General features: G+C 53.7%; 1 protein-coding gene across 1 annotated transcript in view; it reads left to right on the top strand.

The window, feature by feature from the left end:
* Positions 1-26,271, top strand: part of rel (v-rel avian reticuloendotheliosis viral oncogene homolog) — a 107,247-nt gene that overhangs the window by 6,361 nt on the left and 74,615 nt on the right. Inside the window, exons 2-4 of the mRNA XM_072507804.1 lie at positions 14,463-14,504; positions 14,633-14,769; positions 16,310-16,458. Coding sequence (XP_072363905.1) covers positions 14,463-14,504; positions 14,633-14,769; positions 16,310-16,458 — 328 coding nt within the window. The remainder of the gene's footprint in view (positions 1-14,462; positions 14,505-14,632; positions 14,770-16,309; positions 16,459-26,271) is intronic.

Genomic DNA, 26,271 nt, shown 5'->3' with positions numbered 1-26,271 from the left:
GGTAGAGAGGGGTTTCCTGCAGGGGGAGGGGCAGGTAGAGAGGGGTTTCCTGCAGGGGGAGGGGCAGGTAGAGAGGAGTTTGCTGCAGGGAGGGGGGCAGGTAGAGAGGAGTTTGCTGCGGGGTGGGGTGAGGGGGGGGGGGGTAGGTAGAGAGGAGTTTGCTGTGGGGGATGGCGGGTAGAGGGGAGTTTGCTGCAGGGAGAGGGGCAGGTAGAGAGGAGTTTGCTGCAGAGATGGGGGAAGGTAGAGAGGAGTTTGCTGCGGGGGGGCAGGTAGAGAGGGGTTTGCTGCAGGGAGGGGGGCAGGTAGAGAGGGGTTTCCTGCAGGGGGAGGGGCAGGTAGAGAGGAGTTTGCTGCAGGGAGGGGGGCAGGTCGAGAGGAGTTTGCTGCAGGGAGGGAGGGGGGCAGGTAGACAGGAGTTTGCTGCAGGGAGGGAGGGGCAGGTAGAAAGGAGTTTGCTGCGGGGGGGGTGGGGTGGGTAGAGAGGGGTTTGCTGCAGGGAGGGGGGCAGGTCGAGAGGAGTTTGCTGCAGGGAGGGAGGGGGCAGGTAGACAGGAGTTTGCTGCAGGGAGGGAGGGAGGGGCAGGTAGAGATGAGTTTGCTGCAGTGGGGGGAGGGGCAGGTAGAGAGGGGTTTGCTGCAGTGGGGGGAGGGGCAGGTAGAGAGGGGTTTGCTGCAGTGGGGGGAGGGGCAGGTAGAGAGGAGTTTGCTGCAGTGGGGGGAGGGGCAGGTAGAGAGGAGTTTGCTGCAGTGGGGAGGGGCAGGTAGAGAGGAGTTTGCTGCAGGGAGTGAGGGGGGCAGGGAGATAGGAGTTTGCTGCAGGGAGGGGGCAGGTAGAGAGGAGTTTGCTGCAGGGAGGGAGGGGGCAGGGAGGGAGGGGGGAGGGGGGAGGGAGGGGGCAGGGAGGGAGGGGGCAGGGAGGGGGCAGGGAGGGAGGGGGGCAGGGAGGGAGGGGGGCAGGGAGGGAGGGGGCAGGGAGGGGGCAGGGAGGGAGGGGGGAGGGAGGGGGCAGGGAGGGAGGGGGGAGGGAGGGAGGGGGGAGGGAGGGGGGAGGGAGGGAGGGGGGAGGGAGGGGGCGGGGAGGGAGGGGGGAGGGAGGGAGGGGGGAGGGAGGGAGGGGGGAGGGAGGAGGGAGGGGGGAGGGAGGGGGCAGGGAGGGAGGGGGCAGGGAGGGAGGGGGGAGGGAGGGGGCAGGGAGGGAGGGGGCAGGGAGGGAGGGGGGAGGGAGGGGGCAGGGAGGGAGGGGGGAGGGAGGGGGCAGGGAGGGAGGGGGGAGGGAGGGGGCAGGGAGGGAGGGGGGAGGGAGGGGGCAGGGAGGGAGGGGGGAGGGAGGGGGCAGGGAGGGAGGGGGGAGGGAGGGGGCAGGGAGGGAGGGGGGAGGGGGGAGGGAGGGGGCAGGGAGGGAGGGGGGAGGGAGGGGGGAGGGAGGGGGCAGGGAGGGAGGGGGGAGGGAGGGGGCAGGGAGGGAGGGGGGAGGGAGGGGGCAGGGAGGGAGGGGGGAGGGAGGGGGCAGGGAGGGAGGGGGCAGGGAGGGAGGGGGCAGGGAGGGGGGAGGGAGGGGGCAGGGAGGGAGGGGGGAGGGAGGGGGCAGGGAGGGAGGGGGGAGGGAGGGGGCAGGGAGGGAGGGGGGAGGGGGCAGGGAGGGAGGGGGGAGGGGGCAGGGAGGGAGGGGGGAGGGGGCAGGGAGGGAGGGGGGAGGGAGGGGGGAGGGGGCGGGGAGGGAGGGGGGAGGGGGCAGGGAGGGAGGGGGGAGGGGGCAGGGAGGGAGGGGGCAGGGAGGGAGGGGGCAGGGAGGGGGCAGGGAGGGGGGAGGGAGGGGGGAGGGAGGGGGCAGGGAGGGAGGGGGCAGGGAGGGAGGGGGCAGGGAGGGAGGGGGCAGGGAGGGAGGGGGCAGGGAGGGAGGAGTTTGCTGCAGGGAGGGGTGCAGGTAGAGAGGAGTTTGCTGGAGGGAGGGAGGGGGCAGGTAGAGAGGAGTTTGCTGCAGGGAAGGGGGCAGGTAGAGAGGAGTTTGCTGCAGACGGGGGGGGGCAGGTAGAGAGGGGTTTGCTGCAGGGAGGGAGGGGGGCAGGTAGAGAGGGGTTTGCGGCAGGGAGGGGGGCAGGTAGAGAGGAGTTTGCTGCAGACGGGGGGGGGGGGGGGGGGCAGGTAGAGAGGGGTTTGCTGCAGGGAGGGAGGGGGGCAGGTAGAGAGGGGTTTGTGGCAGGGAGGGAGGGGGGGCAGGTAGAGAGGAGTTTGCAGCGGGGGACGGGGGGGCAGGTAGAGAGGAGATTGCTTCAGGGAGGGGGGCAGGTAGAGGAGTTTGCTGCCGGGAGGGGGGAGGGGCAGGTAGAGAGTGGTTTGCTGCAGCGAGGGGGGCAGGCAGACAGGAGTTTGCTGCAGGGGGGGGAGGGGCAGGTAGAGAGGGGTTGCAGGGAAGGGGGCAGGTAGAGAGGAGTTTGCTGCAGGGAGCGAGGGGGCAGGGAGAGAGGAGTTTGCGGTAGAGAGGAGTTTGCTGCAGGGAAGGGGCAGATAGAGAGGAGTTTGCTGCAGGGCGTAGGGCAGATAGAGAGGAGTTTGCTGCAGGGAGAGAGGGGGCAGATAGAGAGGAGTTTGCTGCAGGGAGGGGGCAGATAGCGAGGAGTTTGCTGCAGGGAGGGGGGCAGGTAGAGAGGAGTTTGCTGCAGGGAGAGAGGGGGGCAGATAGAGAGGAGTTTGCTGCAGGGAGGGGGCAGGTAGAGAGGAGTTTGCTGCAGGGAGGGGGCAGGTAGAGAGGAGTTTGCTGCAGGGAGGGAGGGGGCAGGTAGAGAGGAGTTTGCTGCAGGGAGAGAGGGGGGCAGGTAGAGAGGAGTTTGCTGCAGACGGGGGGGGGGGGAGGGACAGGTAGAGAGGGGTTTGCTGCAGGGAGGGAGGGGGACAGGTAGAGAGGGGTTTGTGGCAGGGAGGGAGGGGGGCAGGTAGAGAGGGGTTTGCTGCAGTGGGGGGAGGGGCAGGTAGAGAGGAGTTTGCTGCAGTGGGGGGAGGGGCAGGTAGAGAGGAGTTTGCTGCAGTGGGGAGGGGCAGGTAGAGAGGAGTTTGCTGCAGGGAGTGAGGGGGGCAGGGAGATAGGAGTTTGCTGCAGGGAGGGGGCAGGTAGAGAGGAGTTTGCTGCAGGGAGGGAGGGGGCGGGGAGGGAGGGGGCGGGGAGGGAGGGGGCAGGGAGGGAGGGGGCAGGGAGGGAGGGGGGAGGGAGGGGGCAGGGAGGGGGGAGGGAGGGGGCAGGGAGGGAGGGGGGAGGGAGGGAGGGGGGAGGGGGGGAGGGAGGGAGGGGGGGGGGAGGGAGGGAGGGGGGGGGGAGGGAGGGAGGGGGAGGGAGGGAGGGGGGGGCAGGGAGGGAGGGGGGGGGGGAGGGAGGGGGCAGGGAGGGGGCAGGGAGGGAGGGGGGGGGGGGAGGGAGGGGGCAGGGAGGGGGCAGGGAGGGAGGGGGCAGGGAGGGAGGGGGCAGGGAGGGGGGGGGGAGGGAGGGGGCAGGGAGGGAGGGGGCAGGGAGGGAGGGGGCAGGTAGAGAGGAGTTTGCTGCAGGGAGGGGTGCAGGTAGAGAGGAGTTTGCTGGAGGGAGGGAGGGGGCAGGTAGAGAGGAGTTTGCTGCAGGGAAGGGGGCAGGTAGAGAGGAGTTTGCTGCAGACGGGGGGGGGCAGGTAGAGAGGGGTTTGCTGCAGGGAGGGAGGGGGGCAGGTAGAGAGGGGTTTGCGGCAGGGAGGGGGGGGCAGGTAGAGAGGAGTTTGCTGCAGACGGGGGGGGGGGCAGGTAGAGAGGGGTTTGCTGCAGGGAGGGAGGGGGGCAGGTAGAGAGGGGTTTGTGGCAGGGAGGGAGGGGGGGCAGGTAGAGAGGAGTTTGCAGCGGGGGACGGGGGGGCAGGTAGAGAGGAGATTGCTTCAGGGAGGGGGGCAGGTAGAGGAGTTTGCTGCCGGGAGGGGGGAGGGGCAGGTAGAGAGTGGTTTGCTGCAGCGAGGGGGGCAGGCAGACAGGAGTTTGCTGCAGGGGGGGGAGGGGCAGGTAGAGAGGGGTTGCAGGGAAGGGGGCAGGTAGAGAGGAGTTTGCTGCAGGGAGCGAGGGGGCAGGGAGAGAGGAGTTTGCGGTAGAGAGGAGTTTGCTGCAGGGAAGGGGCAGATAGAGAGGAGTTTGCTGCAGGGCGTAGGGCAGATAGAGAGGAGTTTGCTGCAGGGAGAGAGGGGGCAGATAGAGAGGAGTTTGCTGCAGGGAGGGGGCAGATAGCGAGGAGTTTGCTGCAGGGAGGGGGGCAGGTAGAGAGGAGTTTGCTGCAGGGAGAGAGGGGGGCAGATAGAGAGGAGTTTGCTGCAGGGAGGGGGCAGGTAGAGAGGAGTTTGCTGCAGGGAGGGGGCAGGTAGAGAGGAGTTTGCTGCAGGGAGGGAGGGGGCAGGTAGAGAGGAGTTTGCTGCAGGGAGAGAGGGGGGCAGGTAGAGAGGAGTTTGCTGCAGACGGGGGGGGGGGGGGGGAGGGACAGGTAGAGAGGGGTTTGCTGCAGGGAGGGAGGGGGACAGGTAGAGAGGGGTTTGTGGCAGGGAGGGAGGGGGGCAGGTAGTGAGGAGTTTGGTGCAAGGAGGGAGGGGGACAGGTAGAGAGGGGTTTGTGGCAGGGAGGGAGGGGGGCAGGTAGAGAGGAGTTTGGTGCAGGGAGGGAGGGGGGCAGGTAGAGAGGGGTTTGCTGCAGGGAGGGAGGGGGACAGGTAGAGAGGGGTTTGTGGCAGGGAGGGAGCGGGACAGGTAGAGAGGGGTTTGTGGCAGGGAGGGAGGGGGGCAGGTAGAGAGGGATTTGCTGCAGGGAGGGAGGGGGACAGGTAGAGAGGGGTTTGCGGCAGGGAGGGGGGCAGGTAGAGAGGAGTTTGCTGCAGACGGGGGGGGGGGGGGGGGCAGGTAGAGAGGGGTTTGCTGCAGGGAGGGAGGGGGGCAGGTAGAGAGGGGTTTGTGGCAGGGAGGGAGGGGGGGCAGGTAGAGAGGAGTTTGCAGCGGGGGACGGGGGGGCAGGTAGAGAGGAGATTGCTTCAGGGAGGGGGGCAGGTAGAGGAGTTTGCTGCCGGGAGGGGGGAGGGGCAGGTAGAGAGTGGTTTGCTGCAGCGAGGGGGGCAGGCAGACAGGAGTTTGCTGCAGGGGGGGGAGGGGCAGGTAGAGAGGGGTTGCAGGGAAGGGGGCAGGTAGAGAGGAGTTTGCTGCAGGGAGCGAGCCGGCAGGGAGAGAGGAGTTTGCGGTAGAGAGGAGTTTGCTGCAGGGAAGGGGCAGATAGAGAGGAGTTTGCTGCAGGGCGTAGGGCAGATAGAGAGGAGTTTGCTGCAGGGAGCGAGGGGGCAGATAGAGAGGAGTTTGCTGCAGGGAGAGAGGGGGCAGATAGAGAGGAGTTTGCTGCAGGGAGGGGGCAGATAGCGAGGAGTTTGCTGCAGGGAGGGGGGCAGGTAGAGAGGAGTTTGCTGCAGGGAGAGAGGGGGGCAGATAGAGAGGAGTTTGCTGCAGGGAGGGGGCAGGTAGAGAGGAGTTTGCCGCAGGGAGGGGGCAGGTAGAGAGGAGTTTGCTGCAGGGAGGGAGGGGGCAGGTAGAGAGGAGTTTGCTGCAGGGAGAGAGGGGGGCAGGTAGAGAGGAGTTTGCTGCAGACGGGGGGGGGGGGAGGGACAGGTAGAGAGGGGTTTGCTGCAGGGAGGGAGGGGGGCAGGTAGAGAGGGGTTTGTGGCAGGGAGGGAGGGGGGGCAGGTAGAGAGGAGTTTGCAGCGGGGGACGGGGGGGCAGGTAGAGAGGAGATTGCTTCAGGGAGGGGGGCAGGTAGAGGAGTTTGCTGCCGGGAGGGGGGAGGGGCAGGTAGAGAGTGGTTTGCTGCAGCGAGGGGGGCAGGCAGACAGGAGTTTGCTGCAGGGGGGGGAGGGGCAGGTAGAGAGGGGTTGCAGGGAAGGGGGCAGGTAGAGAGGAGTTTGCTGCAGGGAGCGAGCCGGCAGGGAGAGAGGAGTTTGCGGTAGAGAGGAGTTTGCTGCAGGGAAGGGGCAGATAGAGAGGAGTTTGCTGCAGGGCGTAGGGCAGATAGAGAGGAGTTTGCTGCAGGGAGCGAGGGGGCAGATAGAGAGGAGTTTGCTGCAGGGAGAGAGGGGGCAGATAGAGAGGAGTTTGCTGCAGGGAGGGGGCAGATAGCGAGGAGTTTGCTGCAGGGAGGGGGGCAGGTAGAGAGGAGTTTGCTGCAGGGAGAGAGGGGGGCAGATAGAGAGGAGTTTGCTGCAGGGAGGGGGCAGGTAGAGAGGAGTTTGCCGCAGGGAGGGGGCAGGTAGAGAGGAGTTTGCTGCAGGGAGGGAGGGGGCAGGTAGAGAGGAGTTTGCTGCAGGGAGAGAGGGGGGCAGGTAGAGAGGAGTTTGCTGCAGACGGGGGGGGGGGGGGAGGGACAGGTAGAGAGGGGTTTGCTGCAGGGAGGGAGGGGGACAGGTAGAGAGGGGTTTGCTGCAGGGAGGGAGGGGGACAGGTAGAGAGGGGTTTGTGGCAGGGAGGGAGGGGGGCAGGTAGAGAGGAGTTTGGTGCAAGGAGGGAGGGGGACAGGTAGAGAGGGGTTTGTGGCAGGGAGGGAGGGAGGGGGGGCAGGTAGAGAGGAGTTTGGTGCAGGGAGGGAGGGGGCAGGTAGAGAGGGGTTTGCTGCAGGGAGGGAGGGGGACAGGTAGAGAGGGGTTTGTGGCAGGGAGGGAGGGGGACAGGTAGAGAGGGGTTTGTGGCAGGGAGGGAGGGGGGCAGGTAGAGAGGGATTTGCTGCAGGGAGGGAGGGGGACAGGTAGAGAGGGGTTTGTGGCAGGGAGGGAGGGGGGCAGGTAGAGAGGGATTTGCGGCAGGGAGGGAGGGGTTTGCTGCAGGGAGGGAGGGGGCAGGTAGAGAGGGGTTTGCTGCAGAGAGAGAGTGAGGGGTAGGTAGAGAGCAGTTTGCTGCAGGGAGGGAGGGGGCAGGTAGAGAGGGGTTTGCTGCAGAGAGAGAGCGAGGGGTAGGTAGAGAGGAGTTTGCTGCAGGGAGGGAGGGGGGCAGGTAGAGAGGGGTCTGCTGCAGGGAGGGAGGGAGGGGGCAGGTAGAGAGGGGTTTGCTGCAGAGAGAGAGCGAGGGGTAGGTAGAGAGGAGTTTGCTGCAGGGAGGGAGGGAGCGGCAGGTAGAGAGGAGTTTGCTGGAGGGAGGGAGGGAGGGAGGGGCAGGTAGAGAGGAGTTTGCTGCAGGGAGGGAGGGAGAGGTAGGTAGAGAGGAGTTTGCTGCAGGGAGCGAGGGAGGGAGGGGCAGGTAGAGAGGTGTTTGCTGCAGGGGGGCAGGTAAAGAGGAGCTTGCAGCGGGGGGGGGCAGGTAGAGAGGAGTTTGCTTCAGGGAGGGGGGCAGGTAGAGGAGTTTGCTGCGGGGGGGGAGCGGCAGGTAGAGGGGGGTTGCTGGAGGGGGCAGGTAGAGAGGAGTTTGATGCAGGGAAGGGGGCATGTAGAGAGGAGTTTGTTGCAGGGAGCGAGGGGGCAGGTAGAGAGGAGTTTGCGGTAGAGAGGGGTTGCTGCAGGGGGGAGGGGCAGGTAGAGAGGGGTTTGCTGCAGGGAGGGGGGCAGGTAGAGAGGAGTTTGCTGCAGGGGGGGCAGGTAGAGAGGGGTTTGCTGCTGGGGGGGCAGGTAGAAAGGGGTTTGCTGCAGCGAGGGGGCAGGTAGAGAGGGGTTTGCTGCAGGGAGGGGGGCAGGTAGAGAGGAGTTTGGTGCAGGGAGGGAGGGGGCAGGTAGAGAGGAGTTTGCTGCAGTGGGGGGGAGGGGCATGTAGAGAGGGGTTTGCTGCAGGGAGGGGCAGGTAGAGAGGAGTTTCCTCCAGGGAGGGAGGGGTGCAGGTAGAGAGGAGTTTCCTCCAGGGAGGGAGGGGGGCAGGTAGAGAGGGGTTTGCTGCAGGGAGGGGTACGTAGAGAGGGGTTTGGTGCAGGGAGGGTGGGGCAGGTAGAGAGGAGTTTGCTGCAGTCGGGGGAGGGGCATGTAGAGAGGGGTTTGCTGCAGGGAGGGGCAGGTAGAGAGGAGTTTCCTCCAGGGAGGGAGGGGGGCAGGTAGAGAGGAGTTTGCTGCAGGGCGGGAGGGGGCAGGTAAAAAGGAGTTTGCTGCAGGGAGGGGGGCAGGTAGAGAGGAGTTTGCTGCAGGGAGGAGGGCAGGTAGAGAGGAGTTTGCTGCAGGGAGGGAGGGGGGGGCAGGTAGAGAGGAGTTTGCTGCAGGGAGGGAGGGGCAGGTAGAGAGGAATTTGCTGAAGCGAGGGGGCAGGTAGAGAGGAGTTTGCTGCAGGGAGAGGGGCAGGTAGAGAGGGGTTTGCTGCAGGGAGGGGTACGTAGAGAGGGGTTGCTGTAGGGAGGGAGGAGTAGGTAGGAATTTGCTGCAGTGGGGGGAGGGGCATGTAGAGAGGAGTTTGCTGCAGGGAGCGAGGGAGGGAGGTGCAGGTAAAGAGGAGTTTGCAGCGTGGGGGCAGGTAGAGAGGAGTTTGCTTCAGGGAGGGGGGCAGGTAGAGGAGTTTGCTGCGGGGAGGGGCAGGTAGAGAGGAGTTTGCTGCGGGGGGGTGAGGGGCAGGTAGAGAGGAGTTTGCTGCAGGGAGGGGGGCAGGTAGAGAGGGGTTGCTGGAGAGGCAGGTAGACAGGAGTTTGATGCAGGGAAGGGGGCAGGTAGAGAGGAGTTTGCTGCAGGGAGCGAGGGGGCAGATAGAGAGGAGTTTGCTGCAGGGAGGGGGCAGATAGCGAGGAGTTTGCTGCAGGGAGGGGGGCAGATAGAGAGGAGTTTGCTGCAGGGAGGGGGGCAGGTAGAGAGGACTTTGCTGCAGGGAGAGAGGGGGCAGGTAGAGAGGAGTTTGCTGCAGGGAGGGGGCAGGTAGAGAGGAGTTTGCTGCAGGGAGGGAGGGGGTAGGTAGAGAGGAGTTTGCTGCAGGGAGAGAGGGGGGCAGGTCGAGAGGAGTTTGGTGCAGGGAGGGGGCAGGTAGAGAGGAGTTTGCTGCAGGGAGGGAGGGGGAAGGTAGAGAGGAGTTTGCTGCAGGGAGCGAGGGGGAAGGTAGAGAGGAGTTTGCTGCAGGGAGGGAGGGGGTAGGTAGAGAGGAGTTTGCTGCAGGGAGAGAGGGGGGCAGGTCGAGAGGAGTTTGGTGCAGGGAGGGGGCAGGTAGAGAGGAGTTTGCTGCAGGGAGGGAGGGGGAAGGTAAAGAGGGGTTTGCTGCAGGGAGGGAGGGAGAGGTAGGTAGAGAGGAGTTTGCTTCAGGGGGCCAGGTAAAGAGGAGTTTGCTGCAGGGGGGGCAGGTAGAGAGGAGTTTGCTTCAGGGAGGGGGGCAGGAAGAGGAGTTTGCTGCGGGGGGGGGGGAGGTGGGGGCGGGGGCGGGGGTAGAGCGGAGTTTGCTGCAGGGGGGGGGGCAGGTAGAGGAGTTTGCTGCGGGGGGGGCAGGTAGAGGAGTTTGCTCCAGGGAGGGGGGCAGGTAGAGGAGTTTGCTGCAGGGGGGGAGGGGCAGATAGCGAGGAGTTTGCTGCAGGGAGGGGGCAAGTCGAGAGGAGTTTGCTGCTGGGGGGGGAGGGGCAGGTAGAGAGGAGTTTCCTCCAGGGAGGGGGGCAGGTAGAGAGGAGTTTGGTGGAGGGAGGGAGAGGTAGGCAGAGAGGGGTTTGCTGCAGGGAGGGAGGGGCAGGTAGAGAGGAGTTTGCTGCAGGGAGGGGGGCAGGTAGAGAGGAGTTTGCTGCAGGGAGGGAGAGGGGCAGGTAGAGAGGAGTTTGCTGCAGGGAGGGGGGCAGGTAGAGAGGAGTTTGCTGCAGGGAGGGAGGGGGGGCAGGTAGAGAGGAGTTTGCTGCAGGGAGGGGGGCAGGTAGAGAGGAGTTTGCTGCAGGGAGGGGGGCAGGTAGAGAGGAGTTTGCTGCAGTGGGGAGGGGCAGGTAGAGAGGAGTTTGCTGCAGGCGAAACTCGTCAAACTAACAAGAGGGAGAGGCTCTTCTCGCCAACTTCTCCAAATGGGGCACTTTGTAATATTGAAGTGGTTCAATCCACCCTGAGAGCGGCGAGCAGCCGGCTTGGAGGTGCATTGACAGCAGGGCTGGGATTCTCCCCTACCCGGCGGGGCGGGGGTCCCGGCGAGATGGTGTGGCGGGAACTCCGACGTCGGGCCATCCCAAAGGCGCGGATTTCTCCGCACCTTTAGGGGCCAAGCCCTCACCTTGAGGGCCTGGGCCCGCGCCAGAGTAGTTGGCGTGCCGCCAGCCACCGGGAAAAGCCTTTGGTACCACGCCAGCCGGGGCCGAAGGGATCCATTGGCCAGCGGATGTCCGCGCATGCGCGGGAGCGTCAGTGGCCGCTGACGTCAAGCCCGCGCATGCGCAGGGGTGGGGTCACTTCCGCATCGGCCGTCACAGAGGCTATGGCCGAGGCGGAAGGAAAAGAGTGCCCACACGGCACAGGCCCGCCCGCGGATTGGTGGGCCCCGATCGCAGGCCAGGCCACCGTGGGGGCACCCCCCGGGGCCAGATCGGCCCGCATCCTCCTCCAGGACCCCACAGCCCGCCCGTGCTGCCAGTCCCGCCGGAAACGGTAGTTGGCTTGATTCACGCTGGCGGGACTGGCATGACAGCAGTGGGACTTCGGCCCATCGGAGGCGGGAGAATCGCCGGGTGGGACCTGCCGACCAGCGCGGCTTCGGTGCCGGAGAATTCGGCGGCGGGCGGGATTCATGCCGCCCCCCGGCGATTCTCCGACCCGGCGGGGGGGTCTGAGAATCCCACCCCAGATGTGGAAAGGTGGCGGTGCGGCGCTGCGCCAAGCCCCCCCACCCCCCCCCCCCCCCCCCCCAATCGAGTGTGGCACTCGGATGGCACTCGGAAGGCAGCCATTCACTTAATTTATTATTTTATAAGTTAAATTTATCATTTTGTAAGGTAAATGAAATCCACCCGTGTATTTTCAGTTACTCTGGGCATCTTCCGCGGCTCGCTAGAGGTAACAAGTAGGCGCTGAAGCAGTGGATGTCCTATTTCCCACTCTCTGCTAAGTTGTGGAAAGGTCTTCTCCCTTCTCACAGCGGTGAGAGTCAGATCCGATTGCTCTGCACGTTGGTGCTCCAGCGCAGCCACTGATTCCTAATTCTGCTGTTTGTTTCAAACGGAAGCCGCTAGACTTTAAATAAACGACTCTCAATTTAGGGGGTTAATGTTGAATACACAGGGAAAATACTATGCGGCGCTTGAAGCGTAAATACACATTTTCAGCTCAGTCAGCAGAGTGATGGTGATGGCCATTGATACCATACGTCCAACCAGCGACTTGATTTTTGTATCTGTTGTTTTGTAATCTGTCTGATTCCTACATTTGCTGGGCATGAGGGGTTACTAATCTACAAAAAGACCAGTGCTTCCGCTGGTCACCACTTCAATCCACCGGTAACTTTCCAAACATTTAATTGAAAGTAAATGAATTTCATTGGGCAGTTGTACTGGTTCTCAGTAAAGGTCGTTGTTTGCTGTAGATTCATTACCAGCTCCTCAAAAAAAACAGTGAAGTATCAAGTGAAACCAAACACATACATAACTTTCACCAGCTTGTCACTGTTTCAAAGTAAAATGTCCTCTAAAAATGCCCATAGTTTAAGCATGTGATCTGAAAACCGGATTCCAGAGGATATGCTACCGAGGGAGTGGACCTATTGTCTAAAAATGTTTGGTAACTTTTGTTTCCGTTTAAACTACTGCATCCCATTGCGTCTCCAAACATTTGGGCCAATTTCATAACTTTTAACATTGTTTCCTGTCTTATTCTTTATGCGTTGGCGATTGGATAGTTACCGTCCTGAATAGATGTTTTCTTATTGGGTCGACCAAAATTTAATAATCCCTCGAACACACTAGTTGCGATTTTAAAATCTGCTGGTGTAATTTTTTTTTTTGCACAGGCCTGGTATAACTATGGCTGTCACAACCAGTTATTTTTGTGAAATCAGAGGAATTATGAAAAAATGAAAATCGCTTATTGTCACAAGTAGGCTTCAAATGAAGTTACTGTGAAAAGCCCCTAGTCGCCACATTTATTGAATGGTCAGGTAAATACCGCTACTGCAATTGGATAATCTTGTTCCACAGTTTTGAGTTAAAACTGTTTTGTCATCAAGGACAAATGATTTGTGACAAAAAGAATCTACAAAGCTGTATTTTTAATGTTAAAAGGAAGAGGGAAAAAAACCTTGAGGAAATTATTTTTAGTGGGTGCACTTGGCAGGAGCTGCATCACTTCTGTTTGAGTATACACCCACCCAGTTGTGGGTGTATTTAAAGTGACCTTTAATTTAAAACCTGAATGGGTTCATGGCATCTACATCGGAGGGCAACACCAACTAACGATTTAGATCTTCCTCCAATCACACTTTATTAATTTGTTTATATAAAAATATATTTTCATCCTTTAGAAAAATTCATCTTAATCCAGGCATACTGGAAACTTCATGCCATTCTTTTAAAAAATATTTTATTCAAGGCATTTTCACATACATACACAAAATCTCTGACAAAGAACAAAACAACTCCATAAACATTCACAATCTGTCTGCCCCTGACAGCAACCCCTCCCCCCCCCCGCTACATCTCACCTTCCCATTTTAAACCCCCTCCCTTGCTGACCCCTCAATCCTCCTTAAACACACCCTGGACTCCCAGGTCGTCCGACACCCCAAATATCACCACGTCTGGACTCCGAAGTAACTCCATACCCAGCACCTCGGACATTACGTCTCAGAACCCCCTCATCTTGGACACGCCCAGTCGTCCCCCCCCACCCCCCCAACGCACTGCCCACACCTATCCTCTACTGCAAAGAGCCTATCATCCTCGCCACCATCATATAGTGCTGGTTTAGCGCAGTGGGCTAAACAACTGGCTTGTAATGCAGAACAAGGCCAGCAGCGCAGGTTCAATTCCCGTACCGGCCTCCCCGAACAGGCGCCGGAATGTGGTGACGAGGGTTTTTTCACAGTAACTTCATTGAAGCATACTTGTGACAATAAGCGATTATTATTATGAGTTTTTAAAAAAAATTATTTTATTACAAACATATATCAGAACAGGTTATAGGCAATAAACGCCCCGCGAAACATACTTCCCAGCAATCAACTGTACAGTTTGTACAGATTTCCCCCCCCCGTCTCCCCCGCGACGAACAGCCCATCAAACACGGTCACAAACATCCCCCACCTTACCTCAAATCACCCTGAAGAGCCGCTTAACTCAGACTTTATCTTCTCTAATCGCAGGAAGTTGTACAGGTCACCCAACCAAGCCGCTACCCCTGGTAGCGATGCCGACTCCCACTCCAGCAAAATTCGCTGCCGTCCAATCAGAGGCGAAGGCCAAGACATCGGCCTTCCTCCTCTCCATGAGCTCCGGCTTCTCTGAAACCCCAAATATCGCCACCAAAGGGACCGGGTCCACCTCCTCCTCTATCCTGGCTAAGACTGTGAGCACACCCGCCCAGAATCTTCCCATCTTTCACAAACCCAACACATCTGCGTGTGATTCGCTGACCCCCGCCCACATCGTTCACACTCATCTGTTACCCCCTGAAAGAACCTACTCATTTTCGCCCGAGTCGTATGCACCCTGTGCACCACCTTAAACTGTATCAGGCTCATCCTTGCACAAGAGGAGGTCCCGTTTACCATATGCAGTGCCTCACTCCATACTCCACAATTGATCTACTTTCCCAACTCCGTTTCCCATTTCTCCTTGATCTTCACCACCCGCTCACCTCCCTGCTCCCCCAGCCACTTGTATATATCCCCAATTCTTCCGTCCCCGTCATCATATGAGCTCTATGCACCACCTTAAATTGGATGAGGCTTAACCTCACACATGACGAGGATGCATTCACCTTCCGCAAGGCCTCTGCCTTGGTTCCCAGCTCCTCCTCCCATTTACACTGGATGTCCCCCACCAGGGCTTCCTCCCAATTCCTTATAGATATCTCAACACCTTCCCCTCCCCTATTTCATCCTTTGAAAGCACGTCATCCTGCAACTGCAGGGGCGGCAGCCTAGTAAAGGACGCCACCTCTTTCCGAACCTGCAGGAACCTAAAGCCATTCCCTCTGGGCATCTCGTACACTTACTCCAAGTCCTCCAGCCCTGCAAACTTTCCCCCTATAAACAAGTCCCCAAAGTGCTCAATTCCCACCTGCCGCCACCCCCGAACCTCATGTCCAGCCCCACTGGGGCAAACCTATGGTTATCGCAGATTGGTGCCCACACCGAGGCACACTCCAGCCCCAAATGCTGCCTCCACTGCCCCCACACCCTTAGGGCTGAACCACCACTGGGCTAGTGAAGTACCTGGCCAGCGAGAATGGTAAATGCATCAACAACAAAACCCTCAAACCTGTCCCCCTACATGACGTCGCCTCCACTCACCCTTGCCATTCTTAACTGGGGAGACGTGCTACTCTTTTGGATCTTTATAATAAGATGCAGTAATTTTTTTCTGGTCTCCTATCTTTACAGTGCGAGGTCACCTGCCTGCTATGTCAATGCTTCCCCTTCAAGGTAAGAGACTTCTCATATTGTAGGAAATACCTTAACTCCATCTTATTTTTCTATTTGTGTGACTGATGTGTTGTGGTGTACTTTGCTGCAAATCCATGTTCCTGCAATTATTTTTTAAATAATTTTAGGTGAGCCTTTTGTTGAAATTGTCGAGCAGCCCAAGCAACGTGGCATGCGTTTCCGGTATAAGTGCGAAGGACGGTCGGCTGGTAGCATTCCTGGGGAGCACAGCACAGATAATAATAGAACATATCCTTCCATACAGGTATATCATTACAATACATAGACAAGAATTTTTACGCTGTCTGTGAAAACGCCTCCTATTTCTTGTGCAATCATTTTAAAGCTACTAAAAAAATCTATGGGAATAAATATTTTAGTTCAAAATCCTGTTTCTGTGTAGCCAGGTTCCAAAGGTGGTGTGAACCATTTCCTCTTGAATCAATTTTTCAAAAAAGAACATAAATTAAGTAGCTTCAACAAAAATATGGTCATTTACTGCTAAGCCATTTGCTTTTAAGGACAATAACCTGTAAATCACATCTTGCTGGATGTCTTTTGCTGATGAATTCAGTTGAGATTAGGAATTCCCTGTATTGGGTGGTGCAGTGGTTAGCACTGCTGCCTCATGGTGCCGAGGTCCCGGGTCCGATCCCAGCTCTGGGTCATTGTTCGTGTAGAGTTTGCACATTGTCTGGGTGGGCCTTACCCCCATAACCCAATGATATGCAGGGTAGATGGATTGGCCATGCTAAATTGCCCCTTAATTGGAAAGAAAAGGAATTCCCTGTATGGATGATTAAGGTTTGACTCAACATTTCACATGGATTATTGACATGACAGTATCCTGTACTAATACAGCACACTTTGCTAGATTGCTGCAATTCACCTTATTGTGGAAAAGCAAGATTTAATATTGGGAAAATAAATTAGTTTTATCATCATTATGTTGACAGTGATTTATAAATAAGCTAATTTGAAACTGAAACAACTAACTTACCAAAATTGTATATGATTGTCATTCTGGCTTTCATGTTCCCAGTGAAGTTTGTAGTTGGTTTTGAGCACCATCTCTGTAGTTCATTCAGTACAGTCTGAAATCTCTCACGGTTCTTGATGCTTTGCTTTCTTTCTTGGCGTTTTTGCTACTTGGTTAGAGTAATTCTCAGCTAGGTTAATTTTGAAAAAAAAATTTGTAATTGTGAACGGATTGAATTATAGATCAACTGTTTTGATCCTGTCACGATTAAAATGAATCAAATTTGTACTTGAGGAACCAGAATCATCTAGGAGCTAGATCTAGTTACATTATATTAATAACGGGAGATATCTTTCTAGATAATCCTGCATGTATATGCAGAGGCTTCTACCTGACTATAATTGTACAATGTTAATGTTAATTTATAATGTTAAACGTTGCAACAAATCTGTCAAAATTAACATTGAATTTGAGAGAAGTCTGGTGTGCTGATTTTGCAGTTGTGTCAGCGTTCAAAGCAGAAATAAATGCCAAAGATGCAATCTAAAATCTACCCATCCCAAGAAGTGAGTGGAAGAGGTTTAATATGTCAGCTTGTTTATGTGACTAACTTCATTCCATGTTAGCCTTGTATGAACGGGGCTGTTTCCCAGCTAAAGGTTTGAGTTATTCTAATCTGTTGGATTTAGAAAATCTGAGTAATGAGAAAGCAACATTTAAACAAAAAAAATGCAAACTTCGAAGATTCCAGTGCATAGCTTATCCAAGTTCTCCTTATCTTTTACAACATTATGGTTCTGATCTGTATGTTCCTTTATCCATGTAGGTTGTAAACTATTTTGGAAGAGGGAGAGTTTTAGTTACTTTAGTAACAAAAGTTGAACCCTTCAAGCCCCACCCACATGACTTGGTTGGCAAAGACTGTAGAGATGGATTCTATGAAGCTGATTTTGGCCCTGACCGTAGAATTCTTTGGTAGGTATTCATGTTTAAGCTAGCACTTTTTATTTTGTTTTCGTCGTTTTGCTTTAAGAGTGAAATATACACGGATGTTGGTTTTAATCTGTTTACTAATTATTTTAGAAAATCATGGGCTGGGCTGCCACTTTAGTCACCCTGTGCTTGAAGTGATTATTCCTTCACAGATTTTCATTATGATTTAGGTTGTCAATAACAACAAAAACAACTTGCAATTTAGATAGCGCACTTAATGTTGTAAAATGTGCTTCACAGTGTGCAAGCAAAAAAAATTATCACTGAGCCCAAAAAGGAGACTTTAGGATAGATAATAAAGATTATTATTAGTTGACCAAAGTTTTAAGGAGCGTCTCAGTGGTGAAAAGATGGTGAGGTTTAGGGAGGAAATTCCAAAGTTTAGAGTCTAAACAGCTTAAGACATAGCCACCGATGACGGTGCAGTAAGTGGGGTGATGAATAAGAGGCCAGAGTTGGATGGGGTGGGATGATGAGTAAGAGGCCAAGTTCTTGGAGACTTTTAAGGCTGTAGGAGGTTACAGGAATAAGAAATTAAGCCATGGAAGGTTTTTCACAAGGTGAGAATTTTAAAATCAAGGCTCTGTTAGACTGGGTGAATAAGATGGGTGCAAGTTAGGATATAAGCAGTTGAGTTTTGGATGTGGTTAAGTTAATGTTGGATGAAAAATGGGAGGCCAACTAGGAGAGCATTCAAATAGTCCAATCTGAAGGTAACAAAGGCATGGATGGGGGACAAATATTGATTGACCTGTAAGTTTGTTGATTATGAAAATATCTGTTCTCTTTCTAGTTACTATTTAGTCAAACAAAATTATTTTAATACTTAAATCCCTCACAATAAATTATTTTTACCTGGATATGGTTATGGAGGCCCGTTGACCTAAATGCCTGCTACATGCTTGATTGTCACAGTCCTTGGAAATATCAGTGCAAAGATAATAGGGGCAGCATGGCGGCACAGTGGTTAGTACTGCTGCTTTGCAGCGCCAGGGACCCGGGTTTGATTCCAACCGTAGTTCCCTGTCTGTGTGGAGTTTGCACGTTCTCCCTATGTCAATGGGGGTTTCCTCCGGGTGCTCCAGTTTCCTCCCACAGCCCAAAGATGTGCGGGTTAGGTGAATTGGTCATGCTAATTTGCCCCTTGGTGTTCAAGGATGGGCATGTTAGGTGGGGTTACAGGGATAAGGTGGGGGAGTGGGCCTAGGTAAGATGCTCCTTCAGAAGGTTGGTGCAGAGAGCATGGGCTGAAGTTCCTCCTTCTGCACTGTAGAAATTCTATGTCCTAATATTATAATTGGTAAAGTGTGTGAAATCTTGAAGTAGGAAGCCTGAGATTGAATTGATTAACATTGTCAATCTAATCTGATGGGTTGTCTATGTATCTCACACTGTTGTCCTCTGGCAATTTGATGAGGACCAACGTTGATATTTATTGCAAAAGCATTCAAGAGAAGAGTCGGTGGTACAATGGATTAGCACATTTTCCTTTCACATCTAGTTCCTTGGTTTGAAACCTCCCAGACTAATCGGACTCTCTGGTCATACGAGTTCTTTTTGAAATGAGTGTGGGCAGTCTCAAATCACTTCTTAGTGGATGTGAGCTCACAGCACAAAGCTGGTCCCAATTTAGCACTGCTGTTAGCCATGGCTTAGTAGGAGCACCCGCACCTCTGAATCAATAGGTTGTGAGTTGAAGTCTCATTGCAAAGACTTGAGCACATAATGCTAGACTGGAATTCAGTACAATGCTTGGGGAGCACTGCAAATTGTTACAGTGCCATCGTTAATAGAGTGATTAATGTGAGAGTCTGTCCTTTCAGATGGATGTACAAAAAAAATTGCCACAATTCAAAGAAGATTAATGGAGTTCTCTTGGTGTCCCCAACCAACATTTATTTTCAACAAACACCTAAAACAGATAATCTGGACATTTTTGCAGTGCTATTTCTTGGAGTTCTGCTGTCCACAAATTGGCTGTCTTGGTTCCCACGTTGTAAAGTGACTATTTTACAAATGTTTTTTATTGGCTATAAAATGCTTTGGAATATACGTGAGGTTCAAAGGGTGCAATATGAAAGCAAGTCTCTATTTTTTTCCTTAAGTTGTCCATCTGCCTGAGAAAATGGCTATTGTGGGAGTGTGCAACATTTTCTGGTGTTGCGTGGAATGCTCTTACCAAGGTGGAGTTAGTTTCTTCATTCCTTTTATTCACCGTTTTTTTTCTACTCCTTCCCTCCTGGAAGGTTTGACACCTCACTGGAATATGATTCCATGGGCGCCTTGGCAGTCTTTGGTACCTGATTGGTGTGGGGGGTCAGCCAGCTATTTGACCAGGGTCATCACAGCCGAGTCCATTCCTGTTTATACCCAACACCTGTTTATACCCAACACCTGTACACGTTTCCAAATGTAATAGCTGGATAACACATAGGAGTGGAAACTTTGGCAAATTTCACCTGATCACAAACTTATTCAAACAGACATATTGAATCGATGAAGGCGTAGTGATTTTTAATTATTGCCATCAAGAAGGAATTGAATAAATATTAGAAGAATAAAGAATTGCAGGACCATGAGGAAAGAGCAAAGAAGTGGGCCTAACTAGATTTCCCTTGAAAGAGTTGCTACAGACTTGATGGGCTGAATGACCTCCTTTGAACGCTGTGATTCTATGATTTATTATTGTGATTGCAAAATTACCAACAAAGGTAACGTGAAGAAATGCCTTAATCAAAAGTCATGTAGAAAGTGTGGTATACAGTTTCAGACTACACTAATACCTTGACAAATGGCAAAATGAATGGTAGATTCTATTATATACATTGTGTCTTCTGCTTATGTGACCTGCAAAGTACATAACCTGGTTTTAAAATCCAATCCTCAACTGTTGCTGGGGTATGAATCCATGGGCACTGAGTATCTTCCAGTCCCTAGCCTTTTGGCCATTCTTCAAGGGAAACCTAAATATTGAATGTCACAGAATTTCGGCCTGTGGGAAATATTTACAGCCATGTCCCATTCTGTCCTTTTCCCCTTTCCCCTTGCCCTTTGACAAAATATATACAACAACAACTTGCATTTAGATGCCATTCTTAATGTCATGTTATCCCAATCCATTTTGACGAAGCATAATGAGACAAAAAGGGTAACCAAAACCAGAGGGTCTTAAAGGGGGAGGACTATGTAGAGAGGTGGAATTTTTTGGGCAGCAATGGCATGGAAAATGAAGGGAGATGCATATAAGGCCAGAGTGAGGAATGGCAAGTTCAAGAGATGGGGACGATGTTGTAGGTGTGGAGTTGTTTTGGCTACAATTAGATCAGTAAGAACAAAACCACACAAGGATAATCTCACTGAGCTTCGGTATGGAGGAAAGGTGTTGAAGGAGGATGGTGTGGTCATCATGGCAAAGGTTGCAGAGAGGTTGAAGAAAAAACAAGGAGAGAATTGCATCATGGGTTACAATCAAATGGTTGGGAAAATTGAAAAGTATATCTGTTGGGAAATGTCAAATCTAAACATTGGCTAAAACTATTCAGTAAGTAATTGAGTTAGTATGACTATTTAGGTTTATTTGTTTACTCCATACAACAAGAATTGTCAGAGTTAATGGTAAGAACATAAGAAACAGGAACAGGAGTATCCCATTTGCTCTTTGAGCCTGCTCAACCATTCAGTATGATCATGGCTGATATTTAGCCCGAATTCCAATTACCGCCTGCTCTCCATATCCCTTGATTCCCCGAGACACCAAACAAATCTGTCTATATCAAGTTTAAATGGTTTCAACAACACTGGAGCATCCACAACCCTCGAGGTAGAGAAATCCAAAATTCACAACCCTTTGAATGAAGAAATATTTCTATATCTCAGTCTTGAATGATAGACACCTTGGACGAAATTCTCCCCCAACGGCGGGATGTCCACCGACTGGCGCCAAAGACGGCGCCAATCAGACGGGCATCGCGCCGGCCCAAAGGTGCGGAATGCTCCGCATCTTTGGCGGCCTAGCCCCAACATTGAGGGGCTAGGCCGACGCCGGAGGGATTTCCGCCCCGCCAGCTGGCGGAAATGGCGTCTGTTGCCCCGCCAGCTGGCGCGGAAATGCGGCGCATGCGCGGGAGCGTCAGCGGCCGCTGTCAGTTTCCCGGCGCATGCGCGGGAGCGTCAGCGGCCGCTGACGGTTTCCGGCGCATGCGCAGTGGGGAGAGTCTCTTCCGCCTCCGCCATGGTGGAGGCCGTAGCGGAGGCGGAAGGGAAAGAGTGCCCCCACGGCACAGGCCTGCCCGCGGATCGGTGGGCCCCGATCGTGGGCCAGGCCACCGCGGGGGCACCCCCCGGGGCCAGATCGCCCCGCGCCCCCCCCCCCCGGGATCCCGGAGCCCGCCCACGCCGCCTGGTCCCGCCGGTAAATACCAGGTTTGATTTACATCGGCGGGACAGGCAATTTCTGGGCGGGACTTCGGCCCATCTGGGCCGGAGAATCCAGCGGGGGGGTCCCGCCAACCGGCGCGGCCCGATTCCCGCCCCCGCCCAATCTCCGGTACCGGAGACTTCGGCGGGGGCGGGGGGCGGGATTCACGGCGGCCAATGGCCATTCTCCGACCCGGCGGGGGGTCGGAGAATGACGCCCCTTATTCTGAAATTATCCCTTCAGATTTTAGATTTCTCAGCCAGGGGAAACAGCCCCTCAGTCTCTCCCCTTCATAATCTTGTATGTTTCAATGACATCACCTCTCATTTTTCTAAGCTCCAGAAAGTTTAGGCCCAATTTACTCAGCTCTCATCATAGGACAACTCTCTCACCCCAGGAACTAATCTGGTGAACCTTCACAGTACCGCCTCAAAGACAACTATATCCTTCCTTGGGTCTGGAGATCAAAATTTCACATAATACTTCAGATGTGGTTTCACCAAAGCCCCGTAAAACATTTTAGTAAGATTTCCTTATTCTTGACGCCTTGTATAAAGGCCAACATCCAATTTGCTTTCTTAATTGCTTGTTGTACTTGCATTCAAACTTTGTATTCCTTGTTCAAGTTTATCCGTGTCTCTCTGAACATCATCAAAGAGAACTTTCATGCCTGTATAAGGCTCAGGTCAGAACCCATTTGGAATATTGTGAGTAGTTTTGGGCCCCATATCTAAGGAAGGATGTGCTGGCCTTGTAGGCGTGTCCAGAGAAGATTCACAAGAATGATCCCCGGAATGACAGACTTGTCGTATGAGGAGCAGTTGACGACTCCGGGTCTGTACTCAATGGAGTTTAGAATGGTGAGGGGGGATCTTATTGAAACTATAACAATAACTTTATAGTCACAAGTAGGATTACATTAACACTGCAATGAAGTTACTGTGAAAAGCTCCTATTCGCCACATTCCAGTGCCTGTTCAGGTACATGGAGGGAGAATTCAGAATGTCCAAATTACCTAATAGCACGTCTTTTGGGATTTGTGGGAGGAAACCGGAGCACCCAGAGCAAACCCACGCAGACTCTGGGAGAACGTGCAGGCTCCGCGCTGACAGTGACCCAAGCCAGGAATCGAACCTGGGACCTTGCGCTGTGAAGCAACAGTGAAACGTACAGAATACTGAAAGGCCTAGCTAGAATGGACATGGAGAGGATGTTTCCACTCGTAGGAAAAACTAGAACCTGAGGACACAGCCTCAGACCGAAGGGATGATCCTTTAATACAGAGATGAGGAGGAATTTCTTCAGCCAGAGGGTGGTAAATCTGCAGAACTCATTGCCGCAGAAGTCTGTGGAGGTCAAATCACGGGTGTCTTTAAGACAGAGATAGATAGATTCTTGATTAATAAGGGATCTGGGATGATGGGGAGAAGGCAGGAGAATGGGGATGAGAAACATACCACCATGATAGAATGGTGGAGCACACTTGATGGGCCTAATGGCCTGATTCTTCTATACCTCATGGTGCTTAAAAAAAGATCTGCCTTTTTGTTTTTAATACCATCATGAATAACCTCACCCTTTCCCACATTATACTCCATCTACCACTTTGTCGCCGACTCTCATAACCTGCCTATATGCCTTTGCAGCCTTTTTGTATTCTCATAGTTCACATTCCCACATAGCTTTGTATCACCAGCAAACATAGATGCATAACCCTATCTCTTTGCCTAAGTCATTAATATAATGTAAATAACTAAGGTTCTAGTGCTGATCCATATGATATTCTACTAGTCATAGTCTGCCAACTTGAAAATGCCACATTCATCTCTACTCTCTGCTTCCCATACATCCCAGGGCAGCACGGTATCATAGTGGTTAGCACAGTTGCTTCTCAGCTCCAGGGTCCTAGGTTCGATTCCCGGCTTGGGTCACTGTCTGTGCGAAGTTCGCACATTCTCTCCATGTGTGCATGGGTTTCCTCCGGGTGCTCCGGTTTCCTCCCACAGTCCAAAGATGGGCAGGTTAGGTGGAATAGACGTGCTAAATTTCCATTAGTGTCCAAAAAGATTGGGTGGGGTTCCTGGGCTATGGGGATAGGGTAGATGTGTGGGCTTGGGTAGAGTGCACTTTCCAAAGGCCGGTGCAGACTCGATGGGCCTCATGGCCTCATTCTGCACTGTAAATTCTATTTAATTAACCAATTCTCAATCCAAGCTAATATACTACCCTCAACTCCAATGGCCCTTATCTTGTGGTCCCTTATTGAATGCCTTTTAAAAATCCAAGTATGCCTCATCTATAGATTCTTTTTATCTACCCTACTAGTTGCATCCTGAAAAAAACTTGTAATAAATTTGCCAAACATGATTTCCCTTTTGTAAAACCATGCTGTCTTTGTCTGACCAGACAATGATTTACTAAGAGCATTGTTATGACTTCCTTAATAATAGATTTCAGCATTTTCCTGATGACTAATGTCGGGCTAACTGACCTGTGGTTCTCTGTTTTCTCACTTCCTCCTTTCCTCAATAGCAGAGTTACATTTGCTAACTTGCAATCTGTTAGGACCATTCGAGAATATAGAGAACTTTGGAAAATCATAACTGGCACATCCACTATCTCTATAGAACCCGAGGATTTAGGCCATCAGGTCCTTGGGATTTGTTGGATTTTAGTCCCTTATATGTCCCCAATATGTTTTTTTTGCTGATATTAATTGCCGTAAGTGCTTCAATTTTTTAAAGCCCATGGTTACCCTCTGTTTTTAGTATGTAATTTGTGTCTTCTACTGTGAAGAATACAAAATATGTGTTCAAATATGTCTCTGCCATTTCTGCATTTTCCATGATGACGTCTCCTGTCTCTGCTTCTAATGGACTAGTTACTTTAGCTACTCTCCTTTTTATATTCTTGTAAAACCTTTTACAAACTTTTTATATTCCTGGCTAGTTCACTCTTATTTTCTAATTTTTCTCTTTTTATCAACTGTTTGCTGGTTTCTAAAACACTCCTAAACCTCAGGCTTACTACTATTCTTGAAACATTGTAAGCCCCTTCTTTGAATTGAATACTATTCTTTGTGAACCATGGACTAATCTTTCTTGGCTGTGTTTTTGTTTTTCGATGTCATGTGTTTTTATTTAACATTTTGTCCCTGCCCCTTCCTGCTCCATTCTGTTTGTATTTACCCAAATTGCTGGACTGCTCTATTGTCTCAACTTTTCTCTTTAGATTTCTAAAACACCGGAGCCCTCTCTTCTCTCTCTCTCTCTCCCCCCCCCCCCCCCTCCCTCTCCTCCCCTACTATCTCCCACACTTTCAATTTAAAGCCCTATTCCTTGGTCTACTTGTACAATTTGCCAGGACCCTGATCCCAGCCCAGTTTAAGTGAAGCCCAACCTAATTGAACACCTCTCTTTGTCCAGAGCACTGGTGTCACTACCCCATGATTCAAAACTCCTTCTTTCCACACCACTCCTTGAGCCATGTGTTCAATTCCCTAATCTGCATGGCCCTGTGCCACTTGGCATGTGGCTCAGGTAACAATGCAGAGATTATTATCTTTGTGGCTCTGCAATTTAATTTGGGTCTTAATTCCTCTAATATTCTCACCAGAACACTATTCCTAGTTTTACGTAGTCCATTTGTTCTTGTGTGGACCAGGATCTGGATCCACCCCTTCCCACTCCATGTTCTTCTCCAGCCGCAAGATGCCCTTCACCCTGGCACCAGACATACAACGCAGCCCTTGGAATCCCTGGTCACGCAGCAGCAGAGAACAGTATCTATCACTGTCTCCTAGCAATACCACATTCCTTTTTATCCTCCTATTCAAATGGCATCCTGCACCATTGTTCCATGGTCAGTTTGCTCATCCGCAATGCAGTCCTTGTTCTTATCCACATGGTACATATGTGGATATGGTAGTAAATTGGTTAAAGCTCCCCCATCACTGCATGCAGTACCCCAGATCTGCAGTACTCACACCCTCCTGACCATTGACCAACTCCAAGTGGGACTTAACCTAGGCAGTGCGGATGTCTCACAGAAGAAAGTAACCAGGCAACTCTCCTCCCTCCTAATACCCTGTAGTGTCTGCAGCTCGGAATCCAGTTCAGCAACTCTGAGCCAAAGTTGTTCAAGCTGCAAACTCTTACTGTAGGTATGGTTGCCGGGGCTACAAAACATTCCAAAAATTCTTCTTGTTGCAGTCATGACACACCATTGTTCTGCCATATCTGTCTAACCTTATTTGTTTGGTTGGTTGGTTAACCAGTTAATTAGTTAACCAGTTGCTAATTTGGTAAATTTTTTATGTTACAAACTCCTAGCTTGGAGGCAAATGAAGAACTCTCACCAGCCGCTGGAAGTAAAACAAAAATAATAAAAAGCAGCACCTCCTCTCCCTCTCTGCACTAAATTTCTGACTTCATTAAGCACTCTGCTCCCAGACCATTATTGTGCAGTAGCAAACACTGAACTTGGGCGAGATTCTCCGACCCCCCCACCGGGTTGGAGAATCGCCGGGGGCTGGCGTGAATCCCACCCCCGCCGGTTGCCGAATTCTCCGGCACCGGATATTCGGCGGGGGCGGAAATCGCGCCGCGCCGGTTGGCGCGCCCCCCCCCCCCCTGCGATTCTCCAGCCCGGATGGGCTGAAGTCCCGCTGCTAAAATGCCTGTCCCGCCGGCGTAGATTAAACCACCTACCTTACCGGCGGGACAAGGCGACGCGGGTGGGCTCCGGGGTCCTGGGGTGGGGGCGCGGGGCGATCTGGCCCCGGGGGGTGCCCCCACGGTGGCCTGGCCCGCGATCGGGGCCCACCGATTCCCGGGCGGGCCTATGCCGTGGGGGCACTCTTTTCCTTCCGCCTTCACCACGGTCTCCACCATGGCGGAGAAAGAAGAGACTCCCTCCACTGCGCATGCGCGGGAATGCCGTCAGCGGCCGCTAACGCTCCCGCGCATGCGCCGCCCGGAGATGTCATTTCCGCGCCAGCTGGCGGGGCACCAAAGGCCTTTTTCCCCCAGCTGGCGGGGCGGAAATTCGTCCGGCGCGGGCTTAGCCCCTTAAGGTTGGGGCTCGGCCCCCAAAGATGCAGAGCCTTCCGCACCTTTGGGGCGGCGCGATGCCCGACTGATTTGCGCCGTTTTGGGCGACAGTCGGCGGACATCGCGCTGATACCGGAGAATTTCGCCCCCTATCTCAAGAGTTTACATAGGAAGCATGCTTAAGTTACAGCTGCTAAATCAGCTTCCTACTACAATAACTAACATTTATTAAGACAACCAAATTCAGTTGATGGACAGTTAACTGCCACTGCCAAGCAATTTCTATTAACTAGGTATCTCGACTAGCTTGCAGTGTTAATATTCTA

Source organism: Scyliorhinus torazame, chromosome 1 (genome assembly GCF_047496885.1).
Source record: "Scyliorhinus torazame isolate Kashiwa2021f chromosome 1, sScyTor2.1, whole genome shotgun sequence".
NCBI lineage: Eukaryota > Metazoa > Chordata > Chondrichthyes > Carcharhiniformes > Scyliorhinidae > Scyliorhinus > Scyliorhinus torazame.
The sequence above is the reverse complement of the archived record's forward strand: the minus strand, read 5'-3'. Positions and strand labels throughout refer to the sequence as shown.